Below are 25658 nucleotides of genomic sequence, written 5' to 3'. Positions count from 1 at the left end.
ACACCAATAGATGTTCCCTAATTCTAGTCACATTTTAAACCGTACTTTTAAGATAGCTATTACTATTTAAACTAAACTGATGTAGTTGCCCCATTGGCTGAAACAACAGTTTCATTTTAAGGTTTTACTAGTAATTGAAAAGCAGCCTAATGCACCTTTAAAGTGTCCTTGAATCCATTTCTAACCCAAACAAAGAGCAGAAACTTGGCTTTGTATGCATATTGTTCCTACTCATGTTAGAGTGCAGTGGGATGCCAAAATGGCTTCATAGCCCCCTTCATTTGACTTTAAGGCCCAATCAGTTATGTAACCAACATCACCCAAAACCCTGCTCTATAGCCCACAACAATGACTGTCTGCACTGACAATTACTAACTGTTCTGACTGAGTTGTGACGCTTGACCTGCATTACCAAATTAAGGAGTGCAGACTTTTAAAATAACTTGTCAAGTCTGCAGAGTTATCACACTGCAGTACCCAATCTCAATCAGCGCCCAAACATGCACTGCAGCTCTTCATATTAGTTGTCTTTTTTTTTTAAGTTTGTACAGCATCAACAACTAATTGTTCGCTCTTCATATGAGTCACCACGTACACACAGCTTCACTGCTGTTCTGCATTTTTTTATACTCCCCTAAGCCACAGTTGTCTGTTTCCTTTCTCAATACAGCATACCTTGTGGTTGAACCCACCACAGTTCAATATGCTAAAAAACCAACCAACCATCTACTTCTAGATGTTGAGCTTCCTCCTCTTGCCAAGTGGTTAAACCCCTCCTTGTTGTTTCATTATAGGGTTTTTTTGTACGTGCTAAATGACTCCAGTAGCAATAAAATAATGACACAAAGAAGTCGTCGTTGGTCATCTCTTTACTTCGGAGAGCATTGTCAGAGAGTTTACAAAAGTGCATAATTTTCTTCATAGGCCACATAAAAAAAAGAAACACAGATGTTAAAAATCACACTGAGCTCGAGATGCACATGAGCTCAAATGCAAGACGAGATTCACTCACCCCACTTTTGACCCACTGACATCACAGACTGCACTGTGATTCAGCACACATTCAAGGACAATGTAGAAAACAAAGCACTTATACTCATCATAGTAGTACACGGGTTTAAAAACTGTAAAAACACACACACAGAATGACTAACTCAAATATTTTAGTACTGTAATAATGCACTTGACTTTGTAAAATGAGGCTAAATAGAGTTCTCAACATAATTTAAAAAGTCTAGTAAACGTGAGCAGTTTCCCCAACAGTGTTAAAGGAGGTTCATGAACAGAAGGAAAACACAGTAATCAGTACTCCTTGGATGTCATGTACTCTAGTCACATTACCTCACATTTAGCTTGAATGCTTACCTCAACAGCAACTGTAAAAGCTAAAACTAAGCCCATTCAGAAAGTCAGGACAAATACACCCTCCTAACAATCAAAATATATGCACGCTAACCAAAATTTTACATTTATACCATTGAGTGTGATGTGGCTATAAAACAGTGCCATTAAGTTGTGAAATGAGTGGAAGAATCTCACAGGTGGGCCTCAAGTGGTATCTGTGAGAATCCTCAGGCTCCATTACTGATACTACTGAGGCCTGAGTACAGCTCACATGGCCAGAGACTGCTTTTCAAGGATCAAAAGACTACCACTACTGCATAAAATACTGCCTTCATGTTCTCCTGTGACAGCAGCTGTTTGTCTCTGTGTCTGTACTCACTACTTGTTTGTCCACTGATGTAAAAGATGCTAACAGTGAATTATCTGCTCAGCCATTCACTCTGCAGACATAGCCCAGTTTAACTGGGTAAAAGCGTTGCCCTATATTTCTTTACACATTGCGTCAGCATGCAGACAGGTCTGAAGGAGCTGCCCTGAGGGAGTCCTTGGTGTCAGTCTTAACCCAGAGGATTCGTAGCAATACTTGCATAAGAACACAAATGATAATCAACGCAGCAAAGATAGACAAAAAGTGATGAAAAGAAATGCTGATTCCTCGCTGTAGTGGTTCTCAACCCGATCATCAGGAATTTCAGGAGTATTCTAACCGCGTTAATTTTTTTGAAACTTTCTTGAGAAATTGACATTTACTAATTTGACCAAAATAAAATGACTTAATTATCCAAAAAAGGAAAAAAGTATTTAAGAAAGGGAAATAGCAATCTTCACCTGGCGGTGAATCCGATCAGGTTGAGAACCACTGCAACCTTGTAAAATGTAAAAAGCGGGATGTGCTGAAGCTTTAGCTTCTGTGGCAGGTAAGACATTTACAGTGTGGGATCATGCAATAGCACCACTGTTGTTTTAATGAGGTCACTTCCTGTCTTTTGGTCTTTCTCACTTCCTCCTACGGCCAGCTCCTAAAAAGCGGAACAAAGGCAGCATTATTCTTCACTTTACATGCAGTATGCAGATTGTTTAAATAAGACTTCCACTGTTCATCCAGACCAACATAAAGTCACAACTGTTAAATCCCACTTTATACTAACAAGATGGTTTGGCTCAGAATAGCTTCCAGGACATATTTCCTCAGTTTGTAGGGTCAAATGTTCATTTCCGACACAGAGTTCCTGTATTTGTGGGTGTTACACCTTGTAACTTCTGTAGAAACCATTTTTGGACCAGAGTAAACTCACAGGGGAGTCTGGCAATTTACTCTAGAAGCTACTCTCGGTTTTTTATTAATTGAAAGTGTACGCAAGTTATTTTTTTTAAAAGAAATAGTAATTTTTTCATATTAACAAATATTTTCCATCATATAACTTATTTTGGCTTAAGTAATTAAGTGTTTGGGCTGCCTGCACATATCTGGGTGAGCCTATCCCATCCCACAAAGATTACAGCCACACACAAAAAACATGGCATGGCTTTTCTTAAACCCTTTAAATGTATTACTAGAGGGTGAGTTTGATCTGCCATTTGGTTGAGTCCTTAGCTAGTTTGTAGTCCAGAGCTGGTTTGTAGTTATGTTTGTATTTAGGTTACAAAGTTGCTTGTTTGTAGCAACATCAACATGAAATCTTATCATGCCTACGATAATGTAGTCTCACTGTAGCTTCACTGTGATTCTGGAGAGACCAAGTTGTAAACTACAACTTGTTTGTTTTGCAGAGGCTTACACCTGCAAAGCAAAAATGTTATTTTTAACTAAAAAGAATAATTCTGGTCAGAGTTCAGTGTCGGGTGAAGCAGGTGAGGTGTTGTCCTTGTCCTTCCTCGCATGTAGCACATGGCAGGAGGTCATCAGCTTCAGATTGCTTTCAGATAATTTGCTGGAAAATGTTCAGTTTGCTTTAGATTAGGTTGCTGCCTGAACAGAGCATGTAGGAGCAACACACAAACTAACTGCTTAGCTATGGATTCAGTGGACCTGTGCTATTCTCACATCAACACAAATTGTTGCATTTGGATATCACAGGACTTTGTACTGGGGAGCTGGCAGGCCAAAGACCATTTAATATCCGGTCTAGTATGCGTGTGAAAATAATTACAGTGTATATTGGGAGGTGCGGTAATGTTTACTTATGTTTTTTTTTTAAATTTTCTTTCAAGTTGCAACACATGAAGAAGAACATATCATTGTTATGAGTCCTGAAATGAATACAAATCACATCTTCTTACTATATGATACAAAATCTGTCTGTCCGTATGTTTGTTTCTTTGTCCGCAAACTCCTGCTAGATAATCAGGAGTTGAACAACTAAACATGACACATATCTATATCGGATATTACGATGTCATCATGTTGCCTTGCAACCGCCTAGCAAAGGGCTAAGATGATCCTTTTTAGCCCTTATGCACCTTATAAAACCTTATAAAAACTTTGTATTATTATTATTTGTCAACACTATTATCTAATTGACAGAAGTGAGGCTAAATATTGTATTGCATAGGAAATGCGGTGATCAGGACTGTTATGATATGTCTATGACTTTTACCTCTGTAGCCCCTGGGTCCAAGTAAACCCTGCATGGCTGCATATTTGGCTGCCTTCTGCGCTTTAGCTGAAGGTCATGATAGTAAAACAAACAAACAAACAAAAACAAGAAAACAATTTTAGATACTTAGTTGTCAGTAGATACTAAAAAAGCATGCATGTTACAATCAGAATGATCCTTTATATATTATATTTCACTAACAAGATAAGCAAAAGTAATATGTTCATCCGATCTGTGTATCTTTGTGTTAATGCTAGACCAGTGTTGTTGATTTGGACATGCTTATTCCAGAGGATACAGTGAGTTTTCTTACATTTTTGTCCAGCCCCTGCATACCCTAGAGAACAATAACAGGAAAGATAAAGTCATAATAAACAACTGATACCTTACAATGGACTTTTTAAAAAATCTCAGAATAACACTGCTTTCTGTTTCCTGTTATTCTCAGATTATTTGTTTATTGTATGATTTTACTAAAATGAGTATGCTGAGTATTAAAAAGAGGACATATGTGATCAAATCTGTCTCACCTGGATAACTTCCTATACCCAGCCCACCATATCCAGGACCAGCAGCACCTCCTGGAAGAATAAAAACACTTCTTATCTGTGCCATGTTTACAGTGCAGTGCTATGAATTTTGTTGATTTTGATGTTTTGAAATATATTAAAAGCACATTCTCATAATCCTAATGACTATATTTTCATATAAACTGACCTGGTCCCCCACCAGGTAGTCCTCCAACTCCTTGGCCAGTTCCTCCAGGACCTCCTAGCCCTCCTGTACCTCCTGCTACGCTACCTAAACAGATAAATGGGTATGAATGAGAGACAAGTAACTTTTTAATTAACATGGGCATATGAAACAAAGGCCCAAATGAACACCATTGTACTCAGTGGATTAGAGGCACTTGGGAGAATTTTTAATGTAAAATAAACCGTCTTATTTTTATTACCAGTTATTACCAGTATTATTACCAGAGACTACGTTTTATCTCAGTCAAATTTTCATATGTCTGTTGTCTCTTTATTATAATGTGCTGTGTGCTAAACTTTTACTTGACTTTATAAACTGGAACCTCACCTTGGCCACCACCAGTGACGCCTCCTGTCCCAGTACCAGGAAGAACTCCGACTCCACCTCCTAATGAACAGTGATGTGATTAAATTACATAAATGACAAATAATACAATAATACATATGTTTCCATAGAGCAACGTGAAACAACAAGTTAAACAGAGAAGCAGACTGAGCTGTAGTCCACGTTTATTAAAGGAATAGGATATTTGGTCTTTCAAATAATCATAATGGTCCGTCATACATTACAGTTTGTAACTATAAAGAGAGCTCCTATGTCTAAGGTTACTTTCTGACAAGACTTTAGTGCAACGACAAACACAAAGTGTGAGATACTCCCTCCATAGAATCCCACCACTTGGCAAACCAAACCATAGTATTCAGTTCCTGTTGCTTTTTGCTGCTGTTTACTCCTATGCATGATTTAATGTGGTGTTGATCCAGTCGAAAAGTCAACTTCATGCTTTCAGTTGGTTAAATTGGATTAGTTTAAGTGTCTCTCTGAATTAATTTACATTAAGTTTGTGCAAATGGTAGTGCTTTGAATGTAGAGGGTCTGATAAGAAAATAAATGAGTTACTATCAAAAGCTTCTGAGTATATCTCAGAATTTTACCTGGTCCGTAGCCAGCTCCACCCAGCGACGAGCCGTAACCTGATTTAGACGGCTTTCTTGTTCCAAGTGTTTGGCCAGAAGGTCCAAAACCACCAGTCCCAGCACCTCCAGGGCCAAAACCACCAGTCCCAGCACCTCCAGGGCCAAAACCAGTCCCAGCGCCTCCTGGGCCAAAGCCCCCAGTCCCAGCACCTCCAGGGCCAAAACCAGTCCCAGCACCTCCTGGGCCAAAACCAGTCCCAGCACCTCCAGGACCAAAACCACCAGTCCCAGCACCTCCAGGGCCAAAACCAGTCCCAGCACCTCCAGGACCAAAACCACCAGTCCCAGCACCTCCAGGGCCAAAACCACCAGTCCCAGCACCTCCAGGACCAAAACCAGTCCCAGCACCTCCAGGGCCAAAACCACCAGTCCCAGCACCTCCTGGTCTGAAACCTCCAGGACCTGTACCCCCAGTTCCACCAGGGCCATATCCTCCTCCTAATCCTCCTCCTGGAAGAAAAGTTAAAATATATTTACACAGTTATAAACCATATAAATATCTAAAACAACCATTAACCTCCCTGCTCCAAACTAAAACCTTACCTGTTCCATAACCAGCTCCTCCATAACCTGGAAGAAACAATGAAAAAAACTTTGATAAAACGGCTGTTTGCTGGCTGCATTTCTTATATCATGAAACCTCCATTAGGTATCTCCATTAGTATATGATCTAGCTAAAGATCTTATTTATGTAATCCTTGCTTACCAGATTTATAAGGTTTTCTTTTTCCTTGGCCTGCCTGTCCAAATCCTGTTCCTGTTCCAACACCTGATGGTCCAAACCCTCCTGTTCCAGTGCCAGCACCACCTGGTCCAAACCCTCCTGTTCCAGTGCCAGCACCACCTGGTCCAAACCCTCCAGTTCCTGTGCCAACACCGCCTGGTCTAAACCCCCCTGTTCCTGTGCCAGCCCCGCCTGGTCCAAACCCTCCAGTTCCTGTGCCAACACCGCCAGGTCCAAACCCTCCAGTACCTGTGCCACCTCCACCGGGTCCAAACCCTCCAGTTCCAGTGCCAGCCCCGCCTGGTCCAAACCCTCCAGTTCCTGTGCCAACACCGCCAGGTCCAAACCCTCCAGTACCTGTGCCAGCCCCGCCTGGTCCAAACCCTCCAGTACCTGTGCCAGCCCCGCCTGGTCCAAACCCTCCAGTACCTGAAATTCAGGCATAACTTAACTGGTAACCCTATCGTATTTTTAATGAAAGCAAAAATAGTTTTACCAGGCTGTGGTGTACTCTATCTGGAGGTTTTGTGTTTAAAAGTTCTTTTTAGTATATTTATGCCTGCCTCAGAGAAGAAGCCTCTGAAATAAAAAGCATCATGTTGGTTTTAATTAGAAGTGCCGAGAGTATAAGAATTGGGTTATTGACATCAATCACAGCTTTATGTTTTGCTAATAACAACCTACATTTAGATTTGTGTACTTCCTTTACTCTTAAGAACTTGAAAGAACTGGACTTCTTTAAGTTATTTAAAGAAGTTAATTCAGAACTGAAGAAGCCTCTTGGATGGGAGGTGAAACGTCTTTAAATAGTTAACAGAAGTCCAGTCGTCTTCTTTCGAGCTCTTAAAAATACCATGGTGACTGAGAACCTACACAGATGAAGTGCATATTTTATCATAAGACACAACAGTGAAGGTATCACCACTTGTTATTTATTGCCTTTCAAACAACAATATGTACATATATGTAATGACTAACAGATGGTGATTTTTTTAATATATAGACAAAGAACTGACAAAAACACACTTCACAAGTGATTAAGTATAAATTCTCACCTTGTCCAAAGCCAGCTCCACCTAGCGAGGATGATCCATAGCCTGTCAACAGAAGTTAACAGCTTGAGTATAGCTTATAAAATATTTTCCTAATCGTTTTCAAATTTTGTGTCTTTACATCAGCATAATGAAAAGAAGAACTGCAGGATTTTAAACAGGAGACAAACATGCAGCAAATTGTCCCAGCTTGGATTTGGATCAGGGGTCTGCTTTTTAGAGTTCTAGTCCTCTGACCACTCAGCTGTCGGGTTCATATATATAATACTTTATTGAATGTTGTTAGTCATAAATACTTGTTTATTATACCTGATTTAGGTGGTTTTACTACTCCACCAGGTCCATAGCCGCTTGGTCCTGTGCCAGCACCACCTGGTCCTATACCACCTGGCCTTGTTCCAGCACCACCCAGTCCGGTCCCAGCACCACCAGGACCAGTGCCACCAGGCACAAGGCCACCTGGTCCATAACCTGTTCCACCTGGTCCAGTCCCATAGCCACCAGGTCCAAACCCAGTACCACCAGCTCCTGCTCCATAGCCTAAAAATCAAATATTTTAAATGTTTTTTCAGTTTTCTCTATACTTCCTTTATGTAGGTTTACTCTGTGTGTTCACTTCATTGTACTTTTAGGTGGTTTTCCAGTGCCGGTACCCAGTCCTGGACCTGTGCCATATCTAGAACCTGGTTAAGAGAGCATTTAAAACAGTTAATACCAATAGTTATAAACTACTTAAATTAGATATTTTTGATCAATGTAAACTCACCGTCAGGTCTAACACCTCCCCCAGGGCCTACTCCTGTTCCTCCTGCTCCTACACCACCATAGCGTCCAGGTCCAGTTCCATATCCACCTGGACCAGTACCATATCCACCTGGCCCTGTTCCATAACCTCCAGGCCCTGTGCCATAACCTCCTGGACCAGTGCCATATCCACCGGGGCCAACCCCACCTTGGCCCCCTGCTCCAAGAGTCCCATATGCTGATGGAAAGAATAAACACACTGAATGGACTGTGTAGCATCTCTCATAGCTAAAAATTAAACAAAAAATCTTCATTTAAAAAAGGAGAACATAATTTCTCAGTTTATAAACCTTTGCCTGGTTTTGTTACTCCAGCTCCAGTTGGGTAACGAATGCCTGAAAGTGAAAAACAAAAATATTCTCAAATGTGGGTTGTTTAATTTATAAATTTGCTGGGATTTAGATGTTAAAGATAGTTTTAGGGTAGCGCACCTCCCCCTGGTAAAACTCCAGCACCATAGCCTGTAATAGAAAAATATGTGAAGTGAATAAACTGGGAATCATTATGTTATTGTATTATAGGAATTTAAGTTTAACGTGGATACACAAACATTTGGGGACCAAAACATGAGTGCAGCTCACCTCCTGTTCCTACTGCACCAGGCCCACCAGCCCCAGGTACCAAACCACCTCCTCCAGGACCTCCACCCACTGCTCCAGGACCTCTTCCTGCAGATCCAGGACCACTTCCCACTCCTACTCCCACTCCTCCTTGTCCACCACTTGTGCCTCCTGCTATAGGTTTATATGCTATAGTTTAAAAATGTGAAGACATATTAGATGTTTTCCTTCAGCATGTGGTGTTTTTTATACTTCATGACTGTTTGTTGTAATATTTGTTAGTCATGGCAAGTTGCACACACTGTCAAGAAATTGGATAGTTAGTTAAAAGGCACAAGTGGCACCTTTAGGTGGTTTTGGTGTTGCTCCAACTGCACCTCCTGAACCAACACCTGTTCCAGTAGCAGGGCTGCCTCCTCTTCCTGTTGATACACCACCTGAAACACTTCCTGCAACTCCTGCACTGGTGGGACCCCCTCCTACTCCTCCCTGTCCACCTGTGCCCGCTGTACCACCCCTGTATCCATCAGGCCCTCCTTCTCCATCACCTTCACCTGGTGTGTCACCTCTGGGGACACCTGCAGACAGAACACAGATGGTGTGCGGACGAGTGTTCACCACCATTGCAGCTGATATGACCTATTATGGCCTAGCTATTTTTCCTTTTAGTCTCACTTCTAGTCTTTTCCTATTGCTAATCTTATGATTTGAATCTGTGATCAGTATAAGTAAGTAATCCCTAAACTTAATTTGTAATTGATTATTTTTATCCTGTTTTAATCACCTGGGGGTTTGAGGGGTTTGACTCCCGGCAGATCACCACCAGAACCTGTAAAAGGCCAGATTTGAGAAATAATATTAATTTGTGAATAACTTTGCAAGGAACACATCAAAGAAATGCTGTGCGCACTGCATCTTGCTTTCATACATCTCACCTGTAGGAGGAAGTCCTGTCCCACCTGAATTTTAAAGAGAAATGTTCAAGAGAGTTGCCAGTGTAAATATGACACAGCAGTGTTTGCTGATATCTTTGTATCTTTCAGAAATCTGCGAACCACATATAGGCCTACTTACCAACACCTGCACCAGCTGTTTGAAACCAGAAACACTGGTAAGTAAAATCCTGACAGCACTTATTTAAACTTTAGCCTGACAGTTTATGCAGTTTACATACCACTTGGTTGCGCAGCTCCACCACCGACTGTAACAACAGCAGTACAGATTTATTTGTAAAAGCATAAATCAGAAAAAGTTAAGCAACATATTTTCAAAAGCAGATGCTTTGAATTTGTTTCAATCTGCAGCTGTTAACTGGTGTCAGTCTGCCATGCGGTATTCTCTGGTTCAAATTCTGTGATAAAGACTCTCAGGTAAACCAGTGACAGCCGGGACAGCATTTGAGTGGAGAAATAACGTGAGCCACATCAAAAAGGAGTCAGTGTGTCACTGCATGCTCACTGATAGTTTTATATTCAAATGCACATGCTTTTTCAATCTCTATAGTCAAGTACTGTTTAGAATGAGATCTGCTTTCCTTCAAATAAGATCTCAGTGTTAATTATTTATACTAACTTACCAGGGGTCACGCCTGTGGATCCTATAGAATGTAGGAAGAAAGCTATTAGTTTAACTGTTATAAATTCAAAGAAGAGAAGTGGACTTGCTGTTCCCTCACACATGTTGCATGCTTTGCAGTTAGAATATGTTTCGATGTCCCCTAAAATGTCACCAGAGTTTTAACTCTAATCTTCATGACCATTAGATTTTGCTCAGTAAATAAAGGTCTCACATCAGGAAATTGTATTGGCACTTTACTGATCTGTAATTACACACCCCTAATGCTTTGTAACACTTAAGATATTTATTGCTTGCTGTAATCAGTTCATTCAAGTTTTTGGATTTTGAGAGTTGTCATCTACTGCAGGTTTGGTAGGTGTGAAAATACTGCAGCCAGTTTACACTGAAGAATATCAATAATAAAACATGAAATAAAGAAAAGAACTTTATTTGCTATTGCACACATACACTGGGTGTGCCACACAAGACCATCAACAAAGCAATGGTGTACAAAACAAAATGTCCACTAAAGTAAAGTAAGGGGCACGATTTTATATGTAGACAAAATAATATCTTAAGTATATCTAAAGTACACTAATTACCACATTGCACTCAAATTACTATAGTATGAATATATTTATCTCTTCTGTCTTTCTGTCCATAAACATGATGGCTCAGTGTAGAGTAGGGTCATTTTAACCATCCATTAAAATTTGGCTTGCATCCACCAAGATCTTAAAAATCAACTCAGTGATTAATTGGTTGAAAAAAGCTGTATAACTTAAAAACTATAACTCTTAGAAGTGTGGTGTCTATTGTCAACATATAGAGTACCGTATAAAGATTTAAAATATCATCTCACATTTGACCTCTGACCTCTCATTCAGTTTCAATAGGTTGATCACAAACTCAAAGTGACTGTAAAGCTATAAAGAGCTATTTAAAACTGTGTTTCTTACTGCCATCGTTTGTACTGACAACATATGAGCATATAGCGAATGATACATGGGGATTGTAAATATCATGTTATTTTGGACCTCTGAGCTCTTTTTAAACTTCAGTTATGGTCAAACTTTCATAAAATGTCTTTTATCTTTAAAACTATGCTTTCTACTGCCGTTTGTTTGCATTGGCAACATTTAGTTTTATATTTCACATATTCTTTTCTTTCAAGTTGACCCCAAACTTTTTTTATCTTTCAAGAAACTATTTTCAGAATTTCTGCAATCAAAGTTAACATCGGTCCTGCTACCCTTACCTGATTTTTACTGCACTACAAACATCTTAAAGTACATTTAAAAAGAATAAAAAAAGCAAAATAGATATCTACATTATACAATGCTATTTCCTCAAAAGTAAATGCTGCGCTGCCTTGGTGGACATTTGCTCTCTTGGAGTGCTTGTTGTTTTAGATCTACTAGTCTGTAATATAATTTATTTGCTGATTAGTAACTGGATGAAATTCGTTGGAGAAAAGATTTAAAATGTTTTAGTAATGGTTGAATATGTTAGTCAAAATATGAATTCGTGGCAACCATGTTGTATACTTCAAATGGCCACATGGAGGCACTGTCCACCCACAAATCTAAGAAATCCTGCTCTTTTTGATTCACCACAAATGTTGCTGAAATCTGTATAATGACTTGAACAGGCAAGCAGTGAAAGAATGGACAAAGACACAGCTACTGATGCACTCTGACAGAAATGGATAAACATGCAGAATCTCTGACCTGGAAGTGTTGTCCCGTTGATTCCTGTTATATACAGATATATAACAGGAAATAATACATAAATGGAAATAATACTGCTTAGATGACAGAAAGTTTCAACTAATATACAACTTTTAACCTAATACTGGTATTTCTGAAACACTTGGTTCAACCAGTAACTAAATAATTAGGATATGCATATATCTATATCTCTGTAGCATGAATGACCAAAAGTACCTGGCTTGGGTCCAATGATGGGGATTCCTGTTCCACCTAGACGGTCTCCGTCACTTCCTGTACCCACTGGTCTGCCACCGACACCGGTACCTCCTGTTTTAATAATTATGTAGGAATCTTTTCACATCTGAAGACTTATTTCGAACAAATATGTACAAATTAAGGTTTCTTTTTGTTGTTGTTTGCTTTTTTGTGTTGCTTCTTTGTTTGTGCACCATCTTCGGCAGCCATCAGAATATTACATCTCCTGACCTGATTGATTGTGAGAACTGTCATTTACACAAAAGTCTGTGGATGATTTCAACATAAGAAAATGTTCTCAAGAATCCAGAGTTTCACACACCCTCTCCACCAGGACTTCCAGACCCCTCTATCACAGTGTCAATATCATCACCTGAAACAAGGACAGAATAATAAAAGGACTGATATTAGAAACTAGCACTCTATGTAATGTTGGAATGATTAGTAATATAAATGTAAATAGTAAAATTTATATAGTAAAAAAACCTATTTAATATGTTTGCATATTGATTGTGTGTGTTTACTCTAACACTGCACAGATACCTTCTGTTGCCGGAGTTGGTGTGCTTCCTGTGTCTTCAGGTCTTCCTCCTGGTCCAGCAATAGACAATTTAACTCGTAAATTGTGAAAATGATAGTTAACTGTAATATGATTTTTTATCCTTAGCACAGAGGCTCACCACTTGGTCTGGTTGTTGTCTGGTTGGTGCCAGTGGTGGTTCCATTCGCTGAAACACCAGGGCCGGTCCCTGTTCCTGCTCCTGTAGTGCTGGTTCCAGTTCCTGTCCCAGGTACAACTCCACCAGGTTGCCCTACAGATTATAAAAGAGGTAAATTCAAAAGAGGTGCTTAAAAAGTTTATTCATTATTTTCCGCTTGACACAGACTTGTCAGACTACACCTTACCAAACTTTGCAGCTTTAGATCCAGCTGTGCCGTAGCCTGAGGATCACAACAAATCAAATGTGGTAAAAAAAAAAAAAAACGTAATTTAAAGTAAACATTAGAAACAACAGGAATAGTGAGTGTGGAGCTTGTTGTATATTACTTTTCCTGACTGGAATGATTTTTTTTGTACCTAATTTTCCTTGCTAACTTTGAAACAAACAAACAAAAAGAAATGAGTTTTGCAGCTAACATTTTAGCTTTGAATAACCCTCAGAGCACTCCAAGTACTCCACCTGTGCCGGCTCCACCTGGGCCTTCATCAAAATCAAATGAAGATATTTTCACCATTATTCACAAAGTAAGAAAATTCAGTAAGAAAAAAACAAAACATTCATACCATATTTAGCAGGTTTTGATCCAGGTCCATAACCTGCAAATACGCATAAAAAGTTTCATTTTAAAGATTCTAAAGAGCTACAATCAGAATTGTCTAGCAAAATTATCATTGCTTCCTAAACCTGGTCCAAATCCAGTCCCTGGTCCTAGACCATAACCTCCACCTGGTCCATAACCTGTGCCAACCCCAGGCCCATAACCACCAGGTCCATATCCTCTTCCAGTCCCTGGGCCTGTGCCACCACCAGGAAGACCTAGGAAGGTTCAAAAGTGTGTGAGTAGTTTATCTATAACAAAAGCTCAAAATATCTTAAAAAAAACAAACAACAACAATTTTGAACCATGGAAATATTTTAAATATTGTTTCTGTTTAAACATTTATATCAAAAATGATTTAATTCTAATTGACTGATTATAATTCCTACCAAAATCTGATGTAAGAAACTTAAAATTGTTGCCTTCATTTAATTATAAAATTACATTATATTTTGAACTCTTCCTGTGTTAATGCTCATGTATATTACATGTGTTCATGTGATGTATTTTAGGTTAGTTTGCACAATATTTAGACTTGGGTCCCTCTGCATATCCTGTGAGATAAGCACAAGGGGACAAATAATTTAAAGCTAAGTGTATTATATTTAGAACTATAACAGAGGCATTTCATGTCTGTACCTCCAGCACTGCCTGGTCCAAATCCACCTGGTCCAACTCCTGTCACAACACCAGAACCCGGTATACCACCTGCCCCCAGTCCTAGCCCCGGTCCACCACCTGTTGACACTCCACCTCGTCCAGGAACCCCTACTCCAACTCCAAGTCCAGAACTAGGCCCGGTTCCTCCTCCAAGCCCTCCTGCACCAAGGGCACCTCCAGTACCTCCAGGAACACCTGCAGAGAGCAGGATTTTATGAGAAAACAAAAACTTGTCATATCCACAGACTTGTCAGATGTCAAAACTAAAGGTGTGATTAGTAACATTCATTAGAAGTGCATAGTTATTCTGATATTCTCTGTACATATATTTTATGAAATTGCAAATTTACAGTAAAGATCATCAGACATTTAGTAGGTTGTTTCTTACCATATTTGCGCGCTTTGGCTCCAGCATAACCTGCAAACGCATCACCATTAGTTTTATATTAGCCAGTGGAGCCATTTTAATTTTGACATGGCTCCTTATTTCTCTTCTATCATACCTCCAGGTCCATAGCCAGCACCTCCGGGTCCAACTCCACCTGGGCCATAGCCAGTGCCAACTCCACCTGGCCCAACTCCACCTGGGCCATAGCCAGTGCCAACTCCACCTGGTCCAACGCCGCCTGGACCGTAGCCAGTGCCAGCACCACCTGTGCCATAACCAGTGCCAGCACCACCTGGTCCAACTCCACCTGGGCCATAGCCAGTGCCAACTCCACCTGGTCCAACTCCACCTGGGCCATAGCCAGTTCCAACTCCACCTGTTCCAACTCCACCTGGGCCATAGCCAGTGCCAACTCCACCTGGTCCAACTCCACCTGGGCCATAGCCAGTGCCAACTCCACCTGGTCCAACGCCGCCTGGGCCATAACCAGTTCCAGCACCACCTGGCCTTAGTCCTCCAGTACCTGTTCCTGTTCCTCCAAGAGCCCCACTTAACATGCCTTTCAGGAGAAAATGGTTAAATTTTAGCTGCTTTGATTTATTTTGATGAATAGTCTATAATAAATAGAGAAATTATGTCTTACCATATTTACGAGCTTTGGCACTGGCATCATACCCTGAAATACAAATATAGTATTTATGTATACTGTATGTCTTTGGTAATGTCATAGATTTGGTTTCATAACTGCACATTCTCAAGTTAGTATTGATAGTAGTGTACAATATAGTTTATGTATATTTTAATATTTAACCTCCTAGCACCTGGCCTCCACATATGTGGACATCACATTTTCGGTTGTCTAGACCAAAATACTAAATTTTGCTCTACAATGGCCTGATATCCACTCACAAGGACATTATACTGCCACTGTTCTATCAAAATTTAAAACGAATGTCCTCTTATGTGGATCTCATTTTTCTCAGAAAGAAAAATCAGGTAAAAAAAAAATCACGTAATTCTTTGTTTTTACATTCATCAGGTCCCAATCAGCCCAAATAGCAAAGACAAATTAAAAATGCATGTCATGAAAGAGTACGGGTCTTAGGAGGTTAATATGACATTTTAATATAGTGATTCATAATTACCCCCGGGTCCCACTCCTGCTGACCCAGTGCCAGTACCACCTGGACCATAGCCAAGACCACCTGGTCCGGTGCCAGTACCACCTGGACCATAGCCAAGACCACCTGGTCTGGTGCCAGTACCACTGGGACCAAAACCAACTCCAGAACCAGGTCTCACACCTCCAAGGCCTCCAGATGTGCCGGTACCTGTGCCACCTGGACCAAAACCATAGCCACCACCTGCCCCTCCTGTTCCAATTCCAGAACCAGGCCCTCCTGCAGTCCCGACACCTCCACCACCTGGAGAAATTCAAGGCACTTTGAGTGTTGCAAACAACACATATTCATCATGTAATTTGGGTATTTTACAGAAATGAAGAAACATGTCTCACCATATTTGCGTGCTTTGGCTGAACCTGGGCCATAACCTGTGGCCATGTCAGAATACAAATTTACCAAACCACAAAAGGACCCATTAAACCCCAATAAACACGTTTAATTTCCAATCTTGTTTGTTGAAGAATTTTCAGAATTTATAAATAACATCTATGAATAGAAAATTTCTGAATGGATGCATGATGTAACTTTGACAGGAGTATGGAATTACCTAAGCCTGGTATGCCACCACCTACTCCAGGGACACCTCCAGTTCCAACTCCACCTCCAAATCCAGGGACACCTCCAGTTCCAACACCGCCTCCAAATCCAGGTCCAGTTCCTGTTCCAACTCCACCTCCAAATCCAGGTCCGCCTCCTGTCCCAATACCGCCTCCAAATCCAGGTCCCCCTCCTGTTCCAACTCCTCCTCCTGTTCCAACACCGCCTCCAAATCCAGGTCCCCCACCTGTTCCAACTCCTCCTCCTGTTCCAACACCGCCTCCAAATCCAGGTCCCCCACCTGTGCCAACTCCACCACCTAACCCAGGTGAGACTCCCCCTCCAGGAACTCTTCCAACCCCACCCCCAAAAGTGCCTCCTTGACCAAGCGTGCCTCCAGCTCCACCTCCATAAATACAAATTTAAACAAAGTATTTTTCTATTAGACCACAATTATTCAGTTACTTTTGCATTACTGATGTTGAAAATGAGGCTTACACCTCAACCCTGGTCTGTACCATATTTAGCTGCAGCTTTGGCTGGATTCTTCTTGGATTTTCCCACTCCTGCAAATAAAAAAAAAGTTTTCCTTTCCTTTTTGTCCTGCTGGCCTGTAGTGCTACATGCTGCATCTCTTTCATCTCTCTGCTTCTCTTACCTGTTTTTGGTGATATGAGGGGATAACCACGAAAAATCCCAGGCAATGGCTGTCCTCGACCATCTAAGGTGAGAGATAGACTTTACACAGAAACCCTTTAAGGTTCTAACTTGCTGCCATTCACTAATATTTTTTTAAGGTCTTAATATTTAAAAGACAAGTAATGCACAACAGTTGTACTTGTAATATCACACAGCTTTTAGGTTTAGGACTTTATGACGCTTACTGCCTGCACCTCCCGGTCCAGTACCACCCTGACCAAGTACTCCGGCTCCTGCAGGGAACAAGGCAACATGTTTTTTTTTGAAGATGAGATTTTCCAGGATTCACAAAGTTCATTTACATACCACTCTGAGTTCCTAGTCCAGTTCCTGTAGCCACTCCAGGAAGAACACCACGGCCTCCAAACCCTGATCAGAGAAGACAGGATAACACTTGCAACCTCTTCTGTAAATGAAATCTCTTATACTGATATATTGTTTATTTTACCGTACCATTGTGTATTTATTCATCATATGTTTGATATGTTTCAACATACCTTGGCTTGGGACAAATCCACCTTGATAGAGTCCAGGCACGCCAATGCCTGTGTGACATCATATTAACGCAATACCCCAAACCCCCCAAAACATCAGTGTTTCTGGTTGAAACTTTAAACTGCAAAGCCTTTTGGATTCTTGTTTTTGGGTTGTGATAAGTTTACCTGGAACTTGCTTTGATGCTTTACCACCACTCTTTACCCCAGGTCCTCCTCCAGTGGTACCAGTCTGTGGCAACGTTGGAACTGAAAGAGGAAAAATGTTTTCTATAGACAAAAGTTTCATCAACCTTAAAAAGTAAGACACAAACTACGTGAAAATTCAGAATAGTATGTTTTGCAAATAGCGGGAAATGCGGCATGCACTGTTTAAATGTTAATTTGCTATTATGATTTAATCACAGAAGCTTTCTTTCTATTGTTGAGGAAATGTATATATATTATCTACCTCCACCAGGTCCAACTCCTGCACCACCAGGTCCAACTCCTGCACCACCAGGGCCAAATCCTGTTCCACCAGGTCCAACTCCTGCACCACCAGGGCCAAATCCTGTTCCACCAGGCCCAACTCCTGCACCACCAGGGCCAAATCCTGTTCCACCAGGCCCAACTCCTGCACCACCAGGGCCAAATCCTGTTCCACCCGGTCCAACACCTGCACCACCAGGGCCAAATCCTGTTCCACCAGGCCCAACTCCTGCACCACCAGGGCCAAATCCTGTTCCACCCGGTCCAACACCTGCACCACCAGGGCCAAATCCTGTTCCACCAGGCCCAACTCCTGCACCACCAGGGCCAAATCCTGTTCCACCCGGCCCAATCCCTGCACCACCTGGGCCAAATCCTGCACCTCCTGGCCCAAATCCTGTTCCACCTGGTCCAAATCCTGTTCCACCAGGCCTAACCCCTGCACCCCCAGGCCCAAATCCTGTTCCTCCAAGTGATGTCCCAACTCCACCTAAGGTGAAAAAAATGATATGATATCATAGGTCAGTCATATAGTATCATCTAATATTAATTCATAAACATATAGTACCTACCTGTTTTAGGAGGTTTGGGACCAGTTCCACCAATTCCTGGGTATTGAACTCCTCCACCTGGTCCATAACCACCTCCATATCCACCTGTGTTAGAACAGAGTGTTATTTGCTACATATGTATCCTTCAAGGTAAGCAGTTTATACACATTTATGGTAAATGGAAACTTAAGAAGATTAAATAAATCATATTTCAGCCATTTCCAATGCTTTGTGTGGTATGTACAGTATGCCTATGGTATGTGGATCACAGAGATCCAGCATGTATGTAGGTAAGTATTTAGCTGATATACATGCAAGAGCCACAGCTGATACAGACATATGAAAACTGCTGACCTCCAGGTGTGTAACCTGTTCCAGCTCCAAGTCCTCCACCAGTCCCAGTACCTCCTGCTCCAAGGCCTCCAAACCCTGGTGAAAAAACGTAAAGAAGGAGCACTTAGTACTACCTAAATTTCCAAACACAAATTAAATCATACACTAACTAATTTTGTGCAACTTGATGCTTTTGTAATATTACACATTTATGTCTGCCCAAGACAAAACTACAATTTTTAGAGTCATAAACTCTAAAACCTCTTAAACCTCCTGTAGGCTTTGGCAGTAACTGAATCAATTACAGTTGGTCAAAGAGGGGTATCAAAAGCCTCTAAAGAGATATGAATGAAAAATAAACATGTAGCATAAAAAAAATTCCCCAACTTCCCATTAAAACAGAGCTGCTGCTGTTTATGCTTCGTATACAAATTAGGTCATTTTGAGCTTCACACAAGAACTTTTTTCTTTGAAATATAATTTAATTGTCATTGTGTTCATTTGCTCAATTTTGGCTTGCAATGGTTTCCATTTTTGGAACTTACTTTAATTCATAATGCATGCCTTCTATTGCTTGCCTATGTTTACATGTACCTCCTCAGAGTGGAACAAGCAAACACACACACACACACACACACACACACACGCACATACTTTGTATACATAAACATGCAGTGAGGATGAAAAATGTGTTCAGCTGAGATGGCCAGATGTCGGTAAACTGGAAAATATGATATGTGAGTCTGTTTCCTTTGCTTACACTTACCTAGACTTGGTTTGTTTACACTTTCTAAATAAAGGCACAATAGATGGATTTCAAAATGTTACACAAAGCCGATGTTTAACGTCTAGGATTAGTTTGGATATTGTCACTTCCATGATTTGGGGGATTGAAAACAGAATGGACTGAAATTCCAATACATATCAGTCTTTCTGACTCATGTAATGACTTTTTTCCTTCATTGGGAGTCTGCCAAGCCTAATGGACCAGCCTTTATCACTGTATGTGTCTGTACTGATAAGGCTGGGTCCCCACCAACAGTAAACTAGAAGACAGAAGATATGAAATGAAGGTACATTTATGCTGTTCTTATCCTGCTGCCTTGAATTAACCAGAGGCTGACCACAGATCCCAGATCCCCAAACTTTAACATGTACTATGTTGGGGGTTGAGCAGATTGCATTATTAATACTTGTTTTTTTTCATGAGTAATCTCTTTGTGAAGTGAATTTATTAATTTATGTTTTATATTATTTATCAAATATGCCTTTCACCTGTTACTGGGCACTAGACAGACAGTTGTGCTGAAAATCTACAATTGATGATGCGCTACCTGTACGACCCCCCCCCGGCCAAAAAAAACAAAAAACAAAACCATGATGAATATGCCTTGAGTGCCGGTTCCAAAACCTCCTGGACCAACTCCTCCAGGCCCAGCTCCGTAACCCCCAGGACCAACACCACCTGCTCCAAAACCACCCGTCCCGACTCCGCCTGGTCCTAGTCCTGTTCCACCAGTACCATAGCCACCTCCTGTTTAAATAAAAGAGAAATCACCTTGAGCTCTTAGAGCCATCAGAGTGATCTGTAAGTTGACTTTTTGTTGCATAAATTTCATGACATTTGAAGATTTATTGAAAAAAAAACACAAAACGTATTACCTGTTTTTGGAGGCTTGACACCTTTAAGAAGAAAGTAATCAGGACAGTTAGGTGAAAAGTAACAGAAGGAAAAACTTTGCTCTTTGCAGATAATTAAATCAATCAATAAATCAAGAAGTAAACAAAATATCTCACGACTATATTTGTCTTACCAGTCCCAACACCTCCAGGTCCCAGTCCTCCAGGACCAAAGCTGCTGGGCCTAAAACCTCCTGGTCCCACTCCTCCAGGTCCCAGACCTGGTCCAACTCCACCCGTTCCCACTCCACCTGGTCCCACTCCTCCTGGTCCCAGACCTGGTCCAACTCCACCCGTTCCCACTCCACCTGGTCCCACTCCCCCTGGTCCCAGACCCGGTCCAACTCCACCCGGTCCCAGTCCACCTGGTCCGACTCCTGGGCCTACACCACCTGGCCTTTGACCCCCATAGCCCCCTGAGGAATAGAGTGATTGTGAGTTGAAAGCACAGAAAGATTGATGTAGATGACATGTGTATGTAGAAAGCTGAAAAGCAGCCAAACATCATAGGCCAATTTATGGCCAGATTTTGTTCTTGTTGTTGAACGCAACATGAGGAATTCATTATTGGTGAGACATGAAAACATAGCGTGGCTTTTAAAGCTTTTTCATGGCTTGTAACCTGGAACTCCTCCAGTAATTGATTTCATTTAAACAGAAGGTATAGAACATTTGAAAAACTGTGCTTGTGTAATTGATGACAAATCTTAAATCTTTAGCTATTTTTATGAGAACAACTGCATCTAAAAAGAATGCTGATTACCTGTGGCGGTCCGAGGATAAGTTGAAACATGTCAGCCAGTGTTTCTGTGCAGCTGCAGTCAGATTCAGTAAAACTTGGGGAGAAACTCTCAAACCTACCTCCACCAGCTCCTGGTCCAAAGCCTCCTAAAGCAGTACCAGTGCCTCCTGGTCCACCTCCTCCAGGCTGAAATCCTGTCCCAATGCCTCCTGGACCAAATCCAGTTCCAGTCCCAGCTGGTCCAAATCCAGTTCCAGCTCCTGGCCCGACTCCTCCAGTCACACCTCCAGCAGGTACATATACCCCTGTTCATAGTGTGCAAAAGCAATATGTTTAATATTGTAGGTTTTTCTGTGCCTGTAGAAATATTCTGCTATAAAAAACAGTGGGTATTATTGATAAAATAAAGTTGCACAGTTCTTTTTATATGAGCAGACAAAGCCATTTACATCACCTTACAAACACAGCAGTTTATTGGTGACTATGTTTCGGGCTCCTGACAGAATTTGTGGAATTTGTGAGTCATTTGTCGGAGTTAATGGGGCATAATTTTCACCTCTTTGCAGCATGTAACCCATTTAATTTGCCTAAACACCAAGGATTACATTTAACAAATAGAATCTGATGCCACACAAGCAGGGAGATGATGAAAAGCGTGTGTACACGTGCGCTTGTCCGCAACGATTATCGTCTCTTTGCTCCGTATCCGAGTTTCTCTGCAGCCAATAACAAACGCTGTTTCATACAAATGGCATGCTTCGGTCACAATTCTCACACTTTTCTGCACCTATGTTGTTTTCAAATCGTAAAAACCAAAAATAGAACCAGGGAGCGTGAACAACTATAAAAGGAAAGGCTTTCTAAGATCCCACAGTCCAGATGTGTAAAGGAAAAGGTCTGCAGGGATTCCTAAAGAATGTGGGTTACTGATCTCATAGTGTTGCCATGTACAGCACATTTCCAACACAGTAAATAACTTAACTGTTCAGTCATTCAGCTCTGCCGGCTAGATTGTTCTGGACAGGCTTGCCAAAAGGCTTTTGTTGTTTTTGGAGGAATTTTTATTGGAATTAAACATTGGACAGGTACAAGTATGTGCTCAAATTCACCAGAGATTTGGTCACTGTTTGGAAAGGGATTTTTCTTCAGGGTCATTAATAACTCATTAGTGAAGTAATAATGCCTGCCTCATTTAATTACTAAGTCCATATACAAATATTAATGTTTTAGGCCATGCTAGCCTAACTGCGGGAATCCCAGAGGACAAATTCTGCTGAATTTGGTGATTATTTCCTTTATTACAATCAACAGGTTTACATCTGAGCTTCAGATTAAAACTGGTCTTTCATTGTTTTGGATGTCCTTCAATGCACTTTGGTGAGCTGGTTGTTTTTGCAAGTTTTATTCCCATCATCGGGTTTCAATTAGTTCAATATCTTGTTTTATAGCACCCAACAACTTGGATTAATTTGCAAGGAGAGTTATAACTTCACAGAGTCTGAACTTCAGTTTTGTTATTCTAAAACTCAGAAAAAGTCACAGTATATCTGATAGCTCACTTAACATTGCAAATCCAGTGTTCATATTTCACTTAAGGCAGGAAAACCTTTTGTCATGTCATCCTCTTTTCACTTCTCATTTCCTGCCAGCGCAACACTGACTCTTATCTAATTAAGAAAGACAAACACTTGAGTAACACTTCCTGTATCCAGCAGCTTAATTGTGTGCTCGCTGTATACTGGCCTTTTTTGTCACTGAGGTCATCACACAGTGCAGACTTCAGGAGGTAGGTGGTCCTATCAGATAAAGGCAAAAAAGTGATCTGGCATTCTTACCTTATTTTTGGCTTCTGCTTCTAAAACTCACACAGTTTAACTTTTGCTGTACCCTGAATAGTTTGTTCTGAGGTTTTCAATTTATTTTTGGCTTGAGGTACCATTTCAAAGAATGCAGATGTTGAGATCCCAAGTAAGACCAAAACAAAGAAGCTAAATAGCAGATACCATCTCCTTGCTTTCCAGTGATTGTGCAGTGGTTCAACCTGACCTTGAGTGAATGCAAATTACACAACAGTCTGGAACAGCTCTTAAACCAGCAGATGTCTGGTCTAACAAGACAAGAAGAGTTGAGGGGGAACCTCTTCAGATCAGCCGGCTCAAAGCTTAAACAGACAAGACAATGAAAAGGGATCTTGGAGGGATGAGGTCTGGAGCACACGGTTTGAATTAAACCTTTTAATGTGGTGCAACACCTCATTAAAAGCTGTAAGTATAACCCTGTTGTCCAGACCTCATGCCCCAGGAGCTGACTGTGAGAAAAAAAATACACCTGGGCTTTGAGAAGTTATTTGTCTAAAGTGTGTCATCCTTAATTTACGCGTTAACCTGCCTCAGCACTTTCTTCCAGACAGATGAGGGGGGAGGAAACAAGCATTTGGAAAGTTAAAGCAGCAATATATTAGAATCATTCAACAAAGCAATGTCTTCTTGATTTATTGTTAAGGAAAAAATGCACTTTTTATGAACATGTAAAGCATGTTGACTGCAAGGTCAATGTAGTATTTTCAGAAGGCTGCAAATGAATTTGACTAAGAAAGCCATTTTTAGACTTTAAGTTCTTCAGAATTGAGATGGGAACAGGCTGCAGACATGTTGGTAATGATGCTACACTCATGGTGCTAAGAAATAGCTTCTTCAGTCAAGTAAATTTAGCTCTGTGGTAGATTTTTGGACATTGAATACAGTGTGCTTTCACTGAGGAAATCAATGGTGGATACTTTTTTTATCACAATAATAACAATAATAGAATAATTGTTAGCAGCCAGTTTATATATGCAAAACCTCTCACAGATCTCATAGAACATACAAACAAAGAAAAAAAAAAGAGCTGTCCATGCATTTCTCTTTTACAAATGCTAAAGAAACTTTATGTGACACCTGATCTCCACTGGGTGCCACACACATGCAGTAAAGGGGACCCACCTCCTTGCAGCGAGGGTTTCCAGAGAGCCAGGAGAAGGACTCCATGCAGGTATGTGGCCACTGTCCCTCTTGCCATCCTGCTCCAAAATGTCCCTCTCCTCTCCCAACTTGCAGGTTTTATCCCCAACAAGCCTATCAGGGCTCACCGAGGCCTTCAGAAAGAAGGAGGGAAAATGAGTGTGATCATAAAAAAAGAGGGGGGATGCAAAACAGGACAGTGTGTAATTGGCTAAAGACACAGAGAGAGAGATAGACAAGAAAAGAAGGGGAGAGGGAGAGAAAACACACTGGATCACCTCATTAAAGCAAATGGGTTGTTCTAACCCCCCAGACTGTTGGGCTGCATTTATTTTGCTCTTTGCTGCCAAGAAAAGAGAGTACGTAGGGTGGGTTGGAGTTTGGTAGAGAAAGCAAGGGAGGTTTGGGATGAATGAGTGACTGTGAATTTGAAGAAAATGGGGGGTCACTTCTTTGTTTTTCTCCACAAATCATTAAGAAAAGAAAGAAGTGTGAGTGTGCCCTGGATTTCCCAACTGTTCCAGGTGAAAATGCAGGTAAACTAGAACGATATATGATGAATCTTTAGTGCTCACTAATGAGTATTGATGTGTTTTTACAAAAAAAATAACTAAACTATAACAATTACAGTCATTCTCAGATTGACATCCAGCTATAGATACCAATGATGGACAGAGTTTTCAATATTGTTTGTTGTGTTCATTTGGGTAAATACAGGATGAGGACTTTTTCCTTCATTTTCAAAGGGAAAAAAATCAATTTACCTGATCATGCAGCCTTCTGCAGGAGAGGAGATGATGCAGAAAGGTAGAGGAGAGACACAAAAAAAAACCCCAGCCAGGACCACAAAATATAAAAGAAAAGAACAGCAACATGTAAAAATGCAGTCTATGTAGGCATCAAAATGTAAATGTAAGCATCATCCTAATTAGAGATGTAACCCTGCCAGTTTGTCACCTTTTGACTTTTCATCCACAAGTCTTTGTCTTTTTTATGTCCCCACTTTGTGTCCGGCAGCCTCAGCTGACACGGAGACACACCAGTCAGGATACCTGGACGTAATCAGTGTTTTTATTTCAACCGGGGCTATTGCTGGGGTTTTCTCTCCATGTTTGGACTGGCTGGTCCTGTCTGGCAGGATTGCCGAAACAATTTCTTTCTCTGGAGGTAATGGGCCTGGAAACAGATGAAGTAAATGAGCTAATGGCACCTAAAGACTGCAGGACTGAGGATGGGTGAAGCACTTGAGTCTTCTCACATAG

The 25658-nt window shown here is 41.0% G+C and overlaps 1 protein-coding gene across 6 annotated transcripts; it reads right to left on the bottom strand.

The window, feature by feature from the left end:
- Positions 1-851: 851 nt before the first annotated feature.
- On the bottom strand, positions 852-24611 carry elnb (elastin b). 6 transcript variants are annotated; one of them, XM_039618309.1, is made up of 52 exons: positions 24379-24610; positions 21517-21702; positions 20907-21071; positions 20790-20849; positions 20638-20658; positions 20366-20509; positions 18997-19071; positions 18664-18747; positions 18072-18581; positions 17789-17869; positions 17624-17671; positions 17433-17495; positions 17312-17359; positions 17086-17148; positions 16946-16993; positions 16438-16833; positions 16223-16258; positions 15852-16130; positions 15350-15382; positions 14822-15265; positions 14707-14736; positions 14298-14513; positions 13745-13876; positions 13624-13656; positions 13245-13280; positions 13019-13150; positions 12882-12929; positions 12661-12711; positions 12318-12410; positions 12102-12125; positions 10391-10411; positions 9989-10015; positions 9889-9903; positions 9750-9773; positions 9599-9643; positions 9159-9392; positions 8836-9003; positions 8686-8715; positions 8545-8589; positions 8217-8432; positions 8077-8133; positions 7760-7990; positions 7454-7495; positions 6381-6827; positions 6218-6244; positions 5633-6124; positions 5025-5084; positions 4659-4742; positions 4472-4522; positions 4255-4278; positions 3942-4007; positions 852-2363 (listed from the first exon to the last, which is right to left on the bottom strand). In XM_039618309.1, exons 1-52 carry the CDS (start codon positions 24452-24454, stop codon positions 2341-2343), a joined length of 6084 nt encoding a protein of 2027 aa, XP_039474243.1. In that variant the 5' UTR covers positions 24455-24610; the 3' UTR covers positions 852-2340. The 6 variants fall into 6 exon arrangements, with proteins under 6 accessions (XP_039474243.1, XP_039474241.1, XP_039474239.1 ...); XM_039618307.1 differs by having other exon boundaries at positions 6381-6791; positions 20790-21071; positions 24379-24611; XM_039618305.1 differs by having other exon boundaries at positions 20790-21071.
- Positions 24612-25658: the final 1047 nt, after the last annotated feature.

This window comes from Oreochromis aureus, linkage group 10 (genome assembly GCF_013358895.1).
Source record: "Oreochromis aureus strain Israel breed Guangdong linkage group 10, ZZ_aureus, whole genome shotgun sequence".
Classification (NCBI taxonomy): domain Eukaryota; kingdom Metazoa; phylum Chordata; class Actinopteri; order Cichliformes; family Cichlidae; genus Oreochromis; species Oreochromis aureus.
This window is presented reverse-complemented; position numbering and strand designations above follow the sequence as displayed.